Raw genomic sequence first — 15,921 nt, forward strand, 5'->3', positions numbered from 1 at the left:
GGGAGGGGAATACAGGCAGGTCCCTGTGAACGCATTGTCTGTGTCGCCTCCTCCATCCTGACCTTGGAGAGGTAAAGAGGATGTGGCTGCCTTAAGTTATGTAGGGGACAGACAGGAGCTGGAAGGACACGTGGCCCTTGGGATAGTATTGTGAATGGCTGTTGTGTGGGTCTGCATGTCCACCTGTCTCAGGTGCTGGAGATGGCTTCTAAGACTCTGCAGAGCACCAGTGAGCTACAGGAGGAGTCCATTTTGTTACATGATGTAATCCTCTACCACTGTTCTCAACTGGCCTTTTTTAACACTCGGTAGTTGTCAGAGTTTAAATTCATCCTGTCTTCCTAGGGATTACTACAGCTGCCCCAAAATGTACAACCCACAGACTATAACAACTCCTCATCCTTTTTTTTTTCTCCTCTTAGGGCTGTGATGGCAGTGTACCCCTCTCTTCCACTGCCTTCTGCTTGCCTTGCTTTTACTTGTAACGCTGTGCTTCTACCACCTATGTATTACATGCCAAGGAATCACTTGGTATGGTTGCTGACCCAGCAGAATGATGTTATCCCTAGATTTTGTTAAGTCAGAGTTTTACATATAATATTTTTTGTTTGTTATATTTTTTTTGTACTTCTCAGCATGTGTGGACTGGGCAATCCAACTTCCCAGCACCACCATCCCACTGCTGTGTTGTGCTCCTCTGTATAGTGTAGACTTGCTCTGTGCTTTCTCCTCTTCCGTATTCCTCTTATCTGCTTCATCCCCAGACATGCATGTGGCTCAATTTATTCCAAGGAATTTGCACTGGAATAGGAGCTAGGAGGTGTGTAGTTTCAGCTGGGAGAAGCCTTTCTGTAACCATACTGCAAATCAGAATTGTACTTTCTAGACAAGGCTCAATTTGCCCTTTGAGCCTTGATCTAACAAAGCTGGTGCTCAACTTCCAGCCTGCTTTTAGTGAGGTTGCCCATGTGTGTGAATTTAGGCACCCAGTTAAATGGTGTTTGGTCGCCTGTGGAGAAGCTGTATTTTAAGGTGAATGGTTCTCATGGCTTCTCCCCTCTCCATCCAGTGTTCAGGACCGTAGTGCGAGTGACACAACAGACCTGACACGCTGTGGTGTACTGAACGCATGATAGCATTTTATGGCTGTTGTCCTATCCTCTTCAGCATCAGGGAGCATGGCTAGATCAAAGCTGTTCTAAACTGTATGAGTTCAAGAAGTTGGTGGTGATCTCTCCTTTTTCCTTAGCTTTGGCCTGATAATCAGCCTGCTGAAGCCGGAGAAAAGACTCCTGTTGAATGCAACGGATCAATGGTGTAGGCTGGATTTGCACTAGCATGTTTAACCTTGTTCTCTTTAATATTTGGAATAAGCTTTTTTGCCAGTTTCCCAGAATATAAGCGCTTGAGAAAATTCAGAGCAGCACAGGCAGTATGAGAGTCACTCTGTGAAGCTTTTGTCCAGTCATCCCTGGATTTTCCACCTGATTTTGAGCAGACAGGTTGTATTATGGAACAGGAGCAGATGAGTAAGTTGCTTACGAGACTACCGTACCTGTCTGTCATAGACACGTCTCCCATTGCTCCATCGTGACTGACACATTCACATGGGGTCTGCAAACCTGGCCAGACCTCTTCGGCCTGGGGCCCACTCTGTGTGGGTGTCTGGGACAGATGAAATGACAGGGAAGGGCTCTTCCTTGTTAGTTTCTCGACTGCAAACACACAGACAGCTGAGGAGGTAGGGCAAAATTCAAGTAGACTCACCTCATTCTTGCTTATGCCCCTTGTCTGCTTCCTTCACCCACTGGCCCGGTGGTTTCAGGTGCATCCCAAGAGAGATGATGTTTCTGCCACAAGTCTTAAAGGTTCCCCATCTGTCCAGGCCTGACTTCCCACTGGCACCACTGTCTCACTGCTGGCCTGTCAATAACGCATGGCTTAAATGACATTGCCACTGCCCAAGCTGCTGCTGCCACTGTGCGGGAGTTCTTGAGCTCGTTGCAAAAGATTGTAAGGAATGAATAATTTGGGATTTTATCCCTGCTCGTGCTTAGCTGGCATCTGTGTTCAACCCACACACCTATGAAGTCAATAGGCAAAATTCTTGCTGTTGCCTGTGGTACCAGGATTCACAAGGGAAAAGGTTGCAAATGTATCTCATCCATTCTCTGCTGTCACTTTTGATGGTCTTCCCAGGTGGCCCATCCTGACTGCAGGCATGGATAGAGAGATTAGGAGGAATTGGTGACACCATGCATGTGAGAATTGTTGTTAAAGGACTAACAGGCAAATAAGAGGGACTTTTGCTGTGTAACCCAGCAGGGTGTGGAAAACAGAGTTTGTATTGTCTCTTTCTGAGTAGCTGAGAACAGGATGGGACGTTCTGAACTTCCTATGTTATGTTTGTAACTTTTATCCACTTTGCATACTCTCCAAGCTGTTGGTATCTTGACAGTAACTGGTCTACAGCAGGGAAATGGAATTTGTCCTGAACTTTCATTTCCCTTTTATTACAACCTACCAATCTTTCCTCTTCTGTCACACAAAGATAAATATTGGTTTCAGAATTAAGGACCATGTCAGGACTAGACTCTCTAGTTTGTCTTAATAATTTCATACAGTTTGTTTCATATGATGAAATCTCTCATCTCACTGCATAGTCCGCAGCATGTGTAGGAAACAAAGCCATTGTGACAGAGCCGTGCTGTGCTCCATGCTGCTGAGCCCCACGGTACTGGCCAGAAACGTCCTGCCTTCTCCCCACAAAGTACCCTGCTGTAGACCAGACACAGACTTGACTGGGTCAGGAAAGTCTGTTTAACTCCCATCTCCTAAATCACTGTTTTGTGATTAAGAACTTGCACAATTTATCCATTTAAAGTAGCAGACCAACAAAAGTTTTGGCAGATTGAACTTGATTTATTAAGAGAGCATGCTGCTTCTTGCTAGAGACATATCAGAGCCCTTAGTACTTCCCCAGGTTTCTTCTTTCTCCTCTCAATTTTGCTACACCTACTCTTACCCAATATTTTATAAAGAAAATAGTTTGTCATAGCTCTAGAACAGCTATGTTAAGCAGGAGCTCCCTGAAGTCACATCAGCCCATCGCTGCCTCTGCCCAGTTTCACTGTTTGTCTCTGAGGGAGAAAGGAACCTCCTCTTGGCATGTTCCCGTCACCTGATCTTCAGCATGTATCTGTACTGGCAGCATGTTCTCCCTTTGCCCACAATGTCTGCCTCCTGCAGTCAGCATTGGCTTTCAGGGGGCTGAATCTACCTCTTGAAGTTCTTCGGCCTTTCTGCTGACTAGAGAGAGCATGGGGAGTCAGAGGTCCTGCGTGAGGAGAAAGATGAGGCCACTGACTAGCTGCCATGGACAGAACTGGTCCCCTTATTCATGGTGGATAGCTGGAGCCCCTGTTTGATCCTAAAAGATGACAGTTCCTCGCTCAGACCAAGCAGTCTGTTTCTCTCGCTTCCCCCTGCAGTTCCCAGGCAGTGTGCTGCCACTCGTGCTGTGGGCAGGGAGGAAGGACGAGGAGCCTGAAACAAAGGGTGAGGCTATGTTGTGCCAAGGACTGCACTGAACCCGCACGCAGAAGCTGTGCAACAGGCTGTCCTGGGATCACCACCCTCACCCTGGTCATGGATGCTGCTTTTCCTGACCTCTGTTTTCCCTCTGCGGTCCTGGTCTGCCTTTCCGTTTCACAGCCAGGATGTGACCACCTCTTCCAGTCTCACCTGGCCTAGGCTAGATGAGCTTTTCTTGTTGAGCGTATGCCCTGCTTCCCCATGAAGAGAAGTCTACATTGCTTCCACTCAATTATATTTGACTTCAGTGATTTGCGTCATGTGCTCTGCTTCCTGCTGCATTGCTGTAACAGCTTATTCCAGCAATATATTTTATCAAAAAAAAGGTGCCAAGGGACAGAAAGCATTTAAAGTAGTCTGTGGCCAATGAGCCATCTCGAAGAGACATCTCATGAGGCCTGTGACTGCTCTCTCCGGACCTGTTCCTCCTATGTTCTTTCACCCCAAAAATCCCCTTCAGAAGGGGGAATGGTGGTTAGAGGCAGCCTGAAACAGAATTAGCAGGCTTAGAGAGGGAGAGGGAAACTGTTTGGTTGTCTTGTCCTGTTTGATATGTTGCCATAAAGTTATTTATGCTTCCTGCTGTTTGTCTTAGGACTAAATGAGATAATTAAGTGTATACAGAGATAGAACTCCATTCATTTGAGGTCCTCAGTATCTTGGAAATGGTGTTGTGGCTGCATCACAGACAAGCCAGTCTCTCTCCTTTGCTTTCCTTAAGTATTTTGCTTCTGGCACGGGTCATATGGAGAGCTCTACCTGACCTTAGCTGGGACAGGAGCAAAGTGTGTTGCCCAAGGCCCCAGGGTGAATCCACGACACGAGCAGAGCCCTCAGCTGTGAATCCCTGCTCCTCAGCCCTTCCCCTCTCATTCTTGACCCGGGTGTTTTGTACTCTTTCGCATGCCGTCTGTTACCTTCTGTTTCTTCAGCCTGTTTTTCAGAGGGAGTGACAGGTCATGTCTGCATGAGGTAGTTAACTCATCTGTGAGAAAAGCTCTGCAAATGGCCTATCTGCAACAGTGTAGGAGAACTGAAAAAGTGTCATTATTTCTCTTCTCCTTTGTAAGTCCTTGGTTTTCCATAGCAGGGCCTAGGACACGCTGTGGAGAAATCCATGAGTAGGTTGTCACACATTGCAATGTGTGATCTAAAAAATGAGGAAATCCCTGTGGGATAGTACTGATATACTCTGGAAATACTAGACCTGACTGCATGAGGCACTGTGGTAACCCCCGGGGCAGTATCCTGTCTCCCAAGCAGAGCAAACACTCTTGCTTTTTCTAGGCCCCATCTCTACCATTCTGTCCCTGTACCTTGAACAATCAATTTCTCTGTTAACTTTTGACTAGTTCAGGCTCTTCTGTGTCAGAAATGTTAACCTCATGGAAATTAAATGCTCCTGGTGGTGGGTTCCCAGCCCTCGCAGTAGTCAGATCCCAGTCCTTGAGCTCCCCTCAGACTTTAAGCTGTTTAGTCACAGGGTGTTGCCATTTAGTGGCAAAACTGGCACAAGGTTTGTTCTGCGATGCCCTGCTATGATTGCAAGCATCCAGCTGCAGACAGTCAGACCTGCCTGTTGAAGCAAGGTCATCTCCTGAGTTGTGCACCTTGAGGAGGTCAGGGTAAAGGTACACGATGCTCCCGGCCTAGTTGTTCCAGGGAGAGGAGACAGCTAAGCTATGTGTGCATTTTTGGAGAAGAGTAGTGTCTGCCCCATGAGACAGGGTTATCCTTTGGAGGCTTGTGTCAATGTTCTGCATTTTTAGTGTGTTTTTTTTAATTTTTGTAGTATCCATTGAAGAAAGCTCTTCTTGCAGAAAGAGTGTCCTGGCAGAGTAAGGAGCATGTCTTTGGGAAGAGAGCAACTCCTTTTCCAGTTGGCAGAAGCTGCAAAGGTGCCACAGTCTAGCTTTTTCTCTAGTGCAAAATAATTCTTTCTGAGCCATAGCTGTAGAAACTTGTTGTGCTGACTGATGTGGGTGCTTAAAAGCACGCACAGGCACCAGGAGCATGAGGTTCTAAGAATGTGTGTGTATATATAATATGTAGTTTAAACACTAACTTGGTCTTTCTGGCAATACTAGGATAAGGGAGAAAATTTTACAAATTGTAAGAGACTGTCAAGGCAAGTATGTGTTCTTCTGAAGTCTCCCATCCCAGGCACAGCGCTCCCTCCTGCACAGAGTCCAGAGCTGGTCAGGAGAAGAATGCAATGACAGTTGCTACGTGTGCTCCCTGCTCTATAGCTGTGCTGCTTATTATTTTGAAAATCTGCTTGCTGATCTACAGAAGGAAAATTCCAAGTCCTTGACTCCTAAAATTCTTCATAAAAACACTTCTGCCAAAAATAAAAAAAAAAAGTTTGATCTGCAGTCTGAAATATTTGACTAGAACATCAAAGTGAGTTTGGAGAGGAAGGGTTACTTGGTAGAATTGATGTTGCAATTTATCTGACTCTTTTCCAACTCTAGATATTTCTGACATGGATGTTGTAATCTAATTTCTAAAGACCCATATTTCCCAAATATTTGGCACTTGGCTTTGTTTTTCATTGGATTCTTCTGAAAAGTCAGTACTTACCCAGGCAGTTTGATATAAACAGTCGCTGAATCATGACAGTGCTTTTCTCTACACGTTTATATATGCTTATAGGAAACAGGGCTGTGATATAAATGCTGTTCTCTTCTGTATCAGTGGGAAATTTAGGTAAATGTCTTTTTGATGGTTATTACAGTATAACTAAGCTGTTAACAATAGTGCTCTTCCAAATCATTAAAAATCTGCTTACAACTTCATAGAATAATAGAATGGTTTGGGTTGGAAGGGACCTCAAAGACCATCTAGTTCCAACCCCCCTGCCAAAGGCAGGGGCACCCTCCACTAGACCAGGTTGCCCGAAGCCTCATCCAACCTGGCCTTGAACGCTTCCAGGGATGGGGCCTCCACAGCTTCTCTGGGCAACCTGTGCCAGTGCCTCACCACCCTCACAGGGAAGAATTTCTTTCTAACATCGAATCTAAATCTACCCTCTGTCAGTTTAAACCCATTCCCCCTTGTCCTGTCACTACACTCCCTGATTAACAGTCCCTCTCCAGCTTTCCTGTAGGCCCCTTCAGGTACTGGCAGGCTGCAATTAGGTCTCCCCGGAGCCTTCTTTACTCCAGGCTGAACAACCCCAACTCGCTCAGCCTGTTCTCATAGGAGAGGTGCTCCAGCCCTCTGATCAGCTTCGTGGCCTCCTCTGGACTTTCTCCAACAGCTCAATGTCTCTCCTGTACTGGGCCCCCCAGAGCTGGATGCAGTACTCCAGGTGGAGTCTCACAAGAACGGAGCAGAGGGGCAGGATCCCCTCCCTCGACCTGCTGGTCACACCTCTTTTGATGTAGCCCAGGACACGGTTGGCTTTCTGGGCTGCAAGCGCACACTGCTGGCTCATGTTGAGCTCTTCATCCACCAATACCCCCAAGTCTTTCTCCTCAGGGCTGCTTTCAATCCATTCCTCACCCAGCCTATAGTCGTGCTTGGGATTGCACCAACCCACATGCAGGACCTTGCACTTGGCCTTGTTGAACTCCCATGCGGGCCCACCTCTCCAGCCTGTCAAGGTCTCTCTGGATGGCATCCCTTCCCTCCAGCATGTTGACCACACCACACAGCTTGGTGTCGTTGGCAAACTTGCTGAGGGTGCACTTGATCCCACTGTCCATGTCACCGACAAAGATGTTAAACAGTGCTGGTCCCAACCCCTGAGGAACACCACTTGTCACTGTTCTCCACTTGGACATTGAGCCATTGACCACCACTCTTTGAGTGCGACCATCCAGCCACCACTGAAGCTGAAAGAGATGTTTTGGTGGGACTTGATTTGGCCTTTATAGAAGCAAAGTTCTTTAGGCACACTGGCTGTAGTATTTCTCCCTTGAACATAATTTTCTAAAGGCTGAAGATATGGGAGGAAGATACGGGAAGACTTCAAGGTCTTCCCCCTTTCCTCCCGTGCCTCCCCATTCCTGACTGTAAGAGAGAACAGCAACTTTTCTATACAACGTGTAGGTGGTTCTTTTAAAATCAGATACGGACTTATAGCCAAGCTGCTGAGGCTGAGAGTTACGTGCCTGTTAGAAGAAGGTGCCAAGTGCCAAATTTCACTGGTCAGCGTGACAGTGAGACTAACTTGGGTTTGGAGGCATCAGGGTATATGGTTGGTGACAGTGGTCAGGGAAGGGACTAATAAGCTTGAGTGAGTCCATTTTCTAGTGTCCAGGAGGATACTGATTTTGAGATAGTGGAGCGACCTAACATCAGAAGAGGAGGTCCCTTGTGATATTTCAGATCAAGCACCCAGAATAAATGCATTTCAAGTCCAAGGCTTATATTGTGCCTGTGCACAGACGATGACCTTTTCTATCTCTCAACCAATTTGTGGAGACTCAGTCCCGCCTCATAAGCGTAAACTTGCCCTACATGCTGTTATCAGATGTATGTGCATGCAAATGAAGAACTCATCTATTTACATGGCTTATAGTTGGTAAGCAAAGTAGTGCAAGTCTTCTGCTATGTTCCTTTGGAACAGGCTACAACAGAGAAAGCAAAGCTGGGAGAGTTGGCATGATGTTGGGCAAAGCCTGCTAAGAAGCCAATATGTTTGTGACTATGCACAGATAAGATCTTGCACTTAAGTAGCACTTCATATTCAAAGTGATCACTGAAGAAATTATATGCAGGCAAGCTTTATCTCTCTATTGAAATGGTGTTCTCTAAGGCACTGCTGATAAACCATTCAGAACAACATCACCTGGTTTATCAGGATGGGAAGTGAAGAACACTTCTTGCTTAAACTTCTGGAGTGACTAAGGTGAGGAAGAATAAACAGTAGCTATTTGTCTATCATCAAATTGCTGGGAGTAGGCCTTTTCCCAAAAGCAGCTGCGAGGTCTCTGATGATGACTCTAGTTTGGGCTGTACATTGGACTATTATATTCCATCCCAGACCTAGTCCCTAAAATAGTGGAGTGCCCTAATGCTGCGCTTGCATGCTGCCTCACTGAGTCAGATACCACTTCCTGAAGAGCTCACGTTCTCCTGCGGGATCTTTGCTTAGCACTGCCCACACCCAGTCCTGTTGTGCTCTGAGAAGGGCAAGTCATAGCCTGGGGTCAGATGGTTGCAAGCTGTACTTATGGTCTTTGTTCCTAAGACTACCAAGATGATGCTTTCCCATCCGAAAAGCAGCCAAATGACTCTCCCTCCATCCACTTTGCCTGCTTATACACAGCTATGCTGGTCAGGACCTGCCTCTGAGTAATCCCCTTGCCTTCTCTGAAGGGTGTCATCTTAAAAAGGGCAATGACACATGGTTTTGATGCAAACTTATGAAAAAATGTCCTTAAATAACCAGGGCAATTGTTTAAATCTTATTCCTTAGTGCCTTTCACTCAAAAGTTGCCATTAGGAATAACATCCTCAATACATACATCGTGTAAACATTATCCATTGTTTGCTTGTTAATGCGAAGAATCTAGAGCTTAACTGTTATGGAAAATCATTAAACTGCTTGTGGACCACTTTCTTTGGTGAAATAAAAACTCGATCTGGGCTTCCACTGTACAGACAGGACAACTGGTAAAGGTTTATTATTCAATAGTTTATTTCCAGCTCTATTAGGCTCTATTTATTATTAACTCTATTAGGCTCTATTTATTACAAAATGTATTAGACTCTGTGTATTACTAACTCTATCAGACTATATCTTACTAGTTCTGTTGGACCCTATTTCTTTCCAATGCTGTTAGGCTCTGTTCACTCTACTCCCTCTACCATGTGCCACGCTGGGTCCAGCCCCGTTGCCCACAGCCACAGTGTTGGTGGCACAGGTGTGGGTGGGACAACGTGGGGCTGTTGGGCTTTGTCCGTGGGGTGACGTTGGCATGGCTGTGGCAAGGGCTGCTGCCAGCATGGGCATTGCTAGGGGTTGCAGCAGGGACAGAGGCCAGCCCAGGGGACCAGCTCAGATGCTATGCTGGGCTGCACGGGGGGAAGGTGGGAAAACCCAGCCCTGGTGCCGGATGGGCAGCCTGGTACGGTGCCGGGGCAGCATGCTGGAGGCCAGCTGAGGCCTGGGTGGTGGTGGCAGGGATGAGGCCCCAGGGTTAAGCTCTGCCTGCCTGCTGCCCCAGCAAGGTTGGGATGTGGGGGGGGCAGCTGCATCTGGAGGTGTACAGGGTCTGCAGATGCGGGGATATGCTTTAGTGATTAGGTGCTTTACCTTGGCAAGTATGGACTTCCTGTGAGTAGACAGCTGCGTGTCCTGCAGCGGAGCTGACGTGAACACCTTCTCCACCCCAGCAGTGGTTCCCTGCACAGGCTCAAAGGTCTTGGTGGCTTTTTGGGCGCTTTTCATCTATCTCTGCATCCAGGCATGATGCAGCTGTGGCTCTTGTTTTGCATCCCACTCTTGGCTTGTATTTTTCAGTCAGCTGGAGATGATCCTTCTTAAAGTTACGGCTATAACAGAAGTATAAAAGCTAAAAAAATCTGAAAATTTTAGCTTGATTGTTAGGTGAAATGATTAAAGTGCTTGTGGACCTGTTGCTTCTACTTCATCAGGTGAAAGTCTCATGAGTCTATAAACTCAATCTAGGCTTCTGCTGTACAAACAGGGCAACTGGAAAAGGTTTATTGTCCAAACAGTTTATTACAAACTCTACGAGGCTCTGTTTCTTACCAAGTCTATTAAGCTCTATTTGTTAGCAACGCTATTAGACACTATTGACTTGGTGCTGCCTCTCTGCTCCCTCTAGGCTGTGCCGTGCTGGGGTCCATCTGCAGGGCTGGGGCAGCAGGTGCAGGTGGGGCAGTGGGGGACTGTCAGGCTCAGGCCATGGGGTGGCCTTGGCCCCAGCAGAGTGGAGGCTGCTGCCAGCATGGGCATTGCAAACCCTGGAGGAGCATAAGCAGGATGCTGGAGGTCACCCAGGGTTTGGCTGCTGGGTGGTGGCAGGAAGAAGGCAGCCAGAGGGGTGAAGCGGTCGCTGCCTGCTGCTCCGGCAGGCTCTGGAAGTGTGGGAGCAGCTGCCAGTGGAGATGGGTGGGCGCTGCCAAGGCCGGGAGGTGCTTCAGCCCATTGCTTGGTGGGTGTGTTCATGCCAGGCAGGGATGCCTGTGTGTCCCCTGCGGGCTGACCATCTGGGCTTCTGGAGGGGTGCCTTGCATCCATCCCCGGTGTGTCTGGGGCTCGCCGTTTGAGGCCAACTCTCCTCCTGCACTTCTCCAGCAGCTGAGGATACTCTCTGTTAAAGCTGGGATTATAGTAATGGAGTATCTAGAAAAAAAGCAAAGGAAAAGGGTTAGTTGCCACTGTCCCAAGACTGGACAACCCCAAGCTACAAGAAGTGAGACTCAGCAATCGCTGTACCTGGCTGTGAGCAGCAGCTGCTGCTTCTTCTGCCAGGAATTCAGGCAGGGAGGCAGATCTTTGAAAATCCTGCTGCATTTTGGTGAAGCCGTATAGATTCAGCTGCCGAACGAAGCTCTTCATGCTCTGCGTGGTGAAAATCCGCAGAGCTCCTCCCCTGCCCAGCACCTCCTCTTTGAAAAGTTCTTCATCGATGGCCACGCATTTCCCACCCTCACTCCACCAGATGGACTGAAAGCGGTCACTTTCCACAATCTTCCAAAGCTTTTGTGGAAAGCAGAGGTATGAGAATCCTTTCTCTTCACCCATGCACCTGCTGGAACCAGGAGGGACTTGTCTGGTCTCGTGTCCCTCGCTGCCAGGTTGGACAGCCCACTCCTCCATTTGTGCTTGTCTGGCAGTGTCACAGGGGGCTCTTTGCCCCTGCCCTGAAGGGCCAAGAGAAGTTGTGTCTGCCGACTGCCCCGGCTCGTCCCCAGCAGCACAGGATGGTGTTTCTGTGGGAAACACCTCCCTTTGTGTTTCTTTTGTCTCTGCTGGACCCAGGTTTCCCTCGCTGGCCGTTGCTCTGGACAGCCAGGCCTTGTCCTGCCAGTCAGCAAGCAAAGGCCAACTGGCACCGGCTGACTGTGGGTACCAGTGGGATATTCTGACATGTCACTGTGACGCCTGTGCCGCATAGCGGTGACATCACAGTGGTGGTTGACAGTGGTGCCCTGGCACAAGGGAGCGGCCAGAGGAGGAATTGCTGTAGAGCACTTGTTGCTTTTCACTCCCAGAGCCACCGGCGGTGGGACTCCAGAGCCCAGAAGTCAGTAAAGCCGTGGTGAACGGCTGCAGGCAATGACAGGACCGTGCTGTGTCCGGCTGCACCCAGGAGTGGGTCTGCAGGGAGGAGCAGGGACGGCTGCAGCATTGGGCATCCCGGTGCCCCATTTGGGAAGCTGTCCTCTGACACCTGCAGAAATGTCCTTACGGTCTTTGTTGTCATTTCACTGAGATGGTGTCTGTAGGGAAACACGATGTGAGATATTTTAAGTACGTAATCTGTGCAGTGATATAAACACAGAGAGCAGTGGCAAGTGTGTAGGAAGAAGCCTCTACTAGGTATAGGAGAAGGTAGTCCAAAACGTAGAGAAACTGTTGGACATGAGGAGGAATGTTTATCCAATCCTCAGCTTTTTCAAGTGGTATTAAAATACTGAAGAAAACAGTAGGAAGAAAACCTTTTCTTAAAAATCATAGAAACATTTAGGTTGAAAAAGACCCTTAAGATTATTGAATCCAACCGTTAATCTAATGCTGCCAAGACCACCACTAAACTGTGTCCCTAAGGGCCACATCTATGCATCTTTTAAATACCTCCAAGGATGGTGAGTCAACCACTTCCCTGGGGAGCCTGTTCCAGTGCTTGGCAATCCTTTCGGTGAAAAAATTTTTCCTAATATCCAATCTAAACCTCCGCTGTCACAGCTTGAGGCTGTTTCCTCTTGTTACTTGGGAGACCCACACCCATGTGGCTACAACCTTCTTTCAGGCAATTGTAGAGAGTGATGAGGTCTCCCCTCAGCCTCCTTTTCTCCAGGCTAAACAACCCCAGTTCCTTCAGCCACCCCTCATCAGACTTGTGCTCTAGACCCTTCACCAGCTTTGTTGTCCTTCTTTGGACATGTTCCAGCACCTCAGTATCTTCCAAATGAAGGGAGGAAGACTTATTAGGCAAAGATGTGACAGGATCAGCATCATCTTACACCTTTTCACTGTGATAATGCAATGAAGAAGCATCATCTCCAATACAAAGAATCCTTCTCCTGACATCATCTGCTCTAAAGGTGCCACATCCTATCACAAGACAGGAGTCAGGGCCAACCTGTTGCCTCTAACTCATTTCTGCCACAGAGATGGACGAGAAGGCAGCAGTCATATTGAACCAGGTCCATTTCCAACTGTTGTATTGCCCACGTTGAAGAAATGACCACAGGCCATCTACTTATCAAAGCAATGCTGAAGGGAGCAACTATGTTCTTAGTAGTCCTAGCTGAGATAAACAGCCTGTTCTTTGTTGTATGAAGAAACAGTGCAGTTGGATAGTCTAGGTTTCAAAGACTAATTTCTTCAAAGCATCCATAGTCCAAGAAAATCTATTAAATCTCTCTTCAAATGAGAAAATGCTGTATCAGCATGAATGGGTTTATATTTTAAATAGTGTAATCATTGACGCTAAAGGTATATTGCAAAAATATGGTAATTAAGAATGAGTGATGATATTTATACCAGCTAAGTAACAGCTGTAAAACCTACAGCTAATGTTTCTGGCATAGATTACACACACAATACAAGTGGAAATGGTTTATTAAACAGCTGAACAAAGGGGAGAGCACGCGGGGGGGTGTGTGTGTTGCTCAGGAGGAATTAGAACATGAGAGTGGAAAAGCAACAAAAGCAGCACTAAACTCCCAAGCAAGTGCAAAAGTTGAAATATTGACATAATAATTGACATAGCTAACTCAATATGTCAGCTGTTAACTATTCTGGTGCCACAAAAAAGCATTCAATTCTTGCCTGAGAAGCCGAACGCTCCAGTGATGACGATTGTGGCTGAATAGAAGCAGCAGTGAGGTCCTGTACTAAAACATACCCAAAATCAATGCTTTGAGAAATCAAGTGTATATTGAGGACCTGAAAGACACAGGCATTTCATACAGGGTTTTTACAAAAATAATTTTAGATAATGTTTATACTGTACAGGGCAAGACTTTTAAACAATATCTGACATTGCTAAAATGTACATCTAAATACTAGAAAGGCAAGTGTGAAACCAACTCATTAGGAAGGTTCACAAATTACACAGCTCCTGTCTCTCTGGACAAGAAGTGCTAGATTGGTTAGAGCATCAAGCCTGGAAAATGAGAAAAGAGCCAAGGTTTAGGGAATATTTTACAGAATGTTTGGGTCATCATAAGTCAAATATTCTCAAACGAAACTGTAACTTGGTCAAAAATGTGGTGTAGTAGGTCTGGGTTTTGTACTTTTGTAACGGTGATGAAAAGTACAGGTTAAAGACCGCGGTCACTGCTGTGAAAGGGAATAAGGCCTTTTAGAGGGTACTTAGATGAAAGAGTGATTTTAAGGTATCATTGTGAAGTTTTAGGTCAGCAGAATTGAGAAAGCTTTGAAAAAAAAAATCTGCATTGCTAAAGTGCATTTGCTGTTTACAAAATATAGCTAATCTTAGTGAGTGGGAGCAGTCAATATTGTACATAATGAAGAAGAGTAAAAAGAGAAACTACTTGTATTTCACAACTCTCCTACAACTGCCTTAGAAGAAAATACGAACCTTACATAAGGAAGTGAGCTAAACAATATGAGTATATTCTTTTTTACTCGCTTTCTGGAGAGTATGGGTTTTAGTACAAAATTTTTAAAAAAATTTAGTATGCATACTGGGTACCTGGTATATGCAATTTATATCTGTAAAATATCTACTGTAACATTTTCATTACAATCCTGCATTTGACTGAAATCTCTGAAGAATTAATGGGCTTAATCATTAAAGCATATTTTGTGGAAATTTAGTACATGACTCCTCTTCCTATCAACTTCCTGGGCACAGCTGTGGAGCCCGTCTCTGTGGCACAGAAAGGCGAGTTCTCCTTCACTGGGTGTTGCTGTAATTCTGTTGTGTTTTTTTTGTACAAACATCCATTAACACAGTATCTGAACGCCAGTGAGGCATTGCTGCACCAGGATGTGGTCTGGTTCAGAGGCACACAAACTGATGAATATCACATTCTACCTCTTTAATTGCCACCCCATGTAAATCTTTTTTTGGCAAATAAATCAAGGAGGGAGATTGATGCGTGATTCATTAAACATAATGCTCAGTACAAGGAAGGCAGGAGTGGACAGGTGGAGACAGGACTTCCAAACGCTGTGGGAGCAACTCTGCAGCAGCCTGGAGATGACTGAAGCTTTCTTTGAGGTTGACAGTAGGTTTCCTTTTCTACATCTTACTGAAGGATCTGAAGCAGCAAAGCTCAGTGTTTTTGGAGCAGGTGTCACTATCACCACCTTTCTACCCCAAGCCTACCCACCTGTGATCTCCCTGTCCTTCCTGTCCGCCTTTCTACAACTGCTCCTGACTTATTCCCACCTCAGGCTTCTGCTTTCTTGCCCAGCCCTGCTACTGTGTGCAGCCAAATCAATGGGGACCTCAAGTTGGTAGGCCTGGGTGGTGCAGCGGCCTGAGCCCCTACATCTTGCCTTGCTTCTGGTTTTGGCTTATGTGACCTTGGAGACCTGCCCCTTGAAAAGAGAAAGGCTTCTTGTAGCTCCCAGCAAATTTCAGGGCTACCTGAAAAATCACAGGGAGCACTTGTAAGATCGTAGGAATAAGAAATAAATGGAAATGTTTAACTTTGTTACTTAAATAACTGTTTACAAACAGAGGAAACTTGTCTCTGCTGTGATATCATGGTGTCAGTACATGAGCAATGAGAACCTCACCAGGCCAAGCTTTTGGTTGAGTGTAGCTCAATGGAGCAGCAGCACTGCCTGGGAAGCATCCTGCCCTTCCCTGTCCCCTTGCTCTCTTGACTGCAAAGTGGAGGTGATGGTGTCTGGCTACACTTGCATCAGTCAGCGGTGACCCAGTGATGAACAGTAGCCAGAAAAAAACCGTGTGAAGCCTAAACTCACCTTTGGCATTCATGCTGCTTCAAGCTTGTGTTTTCTCCCAAAGTACATTTTCAATCAGTCTTGAACTGCTTGCAGCGTTTGTTTGGCAAATAATTACAGCTAAACTAATAAATCAGAAATATTTCATATGGAAGTATTCAGAAAACCAGTGTGTGGTGGTGCTCTTCCCTGTTAGCTGGTTAGAGTGCTGCTAGGCGAGGCACAAGACCCAG

General features: G+C 46.5%; 1 protein-coding gene across 1 annotated transcript; it reads right to left on the reverse strand.

The window, feature by feature from the left end:
- Positions 1–10,393: 10,393 nt before the first annotated feature.
- LOC129211500 (heat shock transcription factor, Y-linked-like) lies at positions 10,394–11,925 on the reverse strand. Its single transcript, XM_054838696.1, has 2 exons — positions 11,012–11,925; positions 10,394–10,918 (listed from the first exon to the last, which is right to left on the reverse strand). Exons 1-2 carry the CDS (start codon positions 11,393–11,395, stop codon positions 10,394–10,396), a joined length of 909 nt encoding a protein of 302 aa, XP_054694671.1. The 5' UTR covers positions 11,396–11,925.
- Between the last annotated feature and the right edge of the window lie 3,996 nt (positions 11,926–15,921).

Source organism: Grus americana, chromosome 11 (genome assembly GCF_028858705.1).
Source record: "Grus americana isolate bGruAme1 chromosome 11, bGruAme1.mat, whole genome shotgun sequence".
NCBI classification, from domain to species: domain Eukaryota; kingdom Metazoa; phylum Chordata; class Aves; order Gruiformes; family Gruidae; genus Grus; species Grus americana.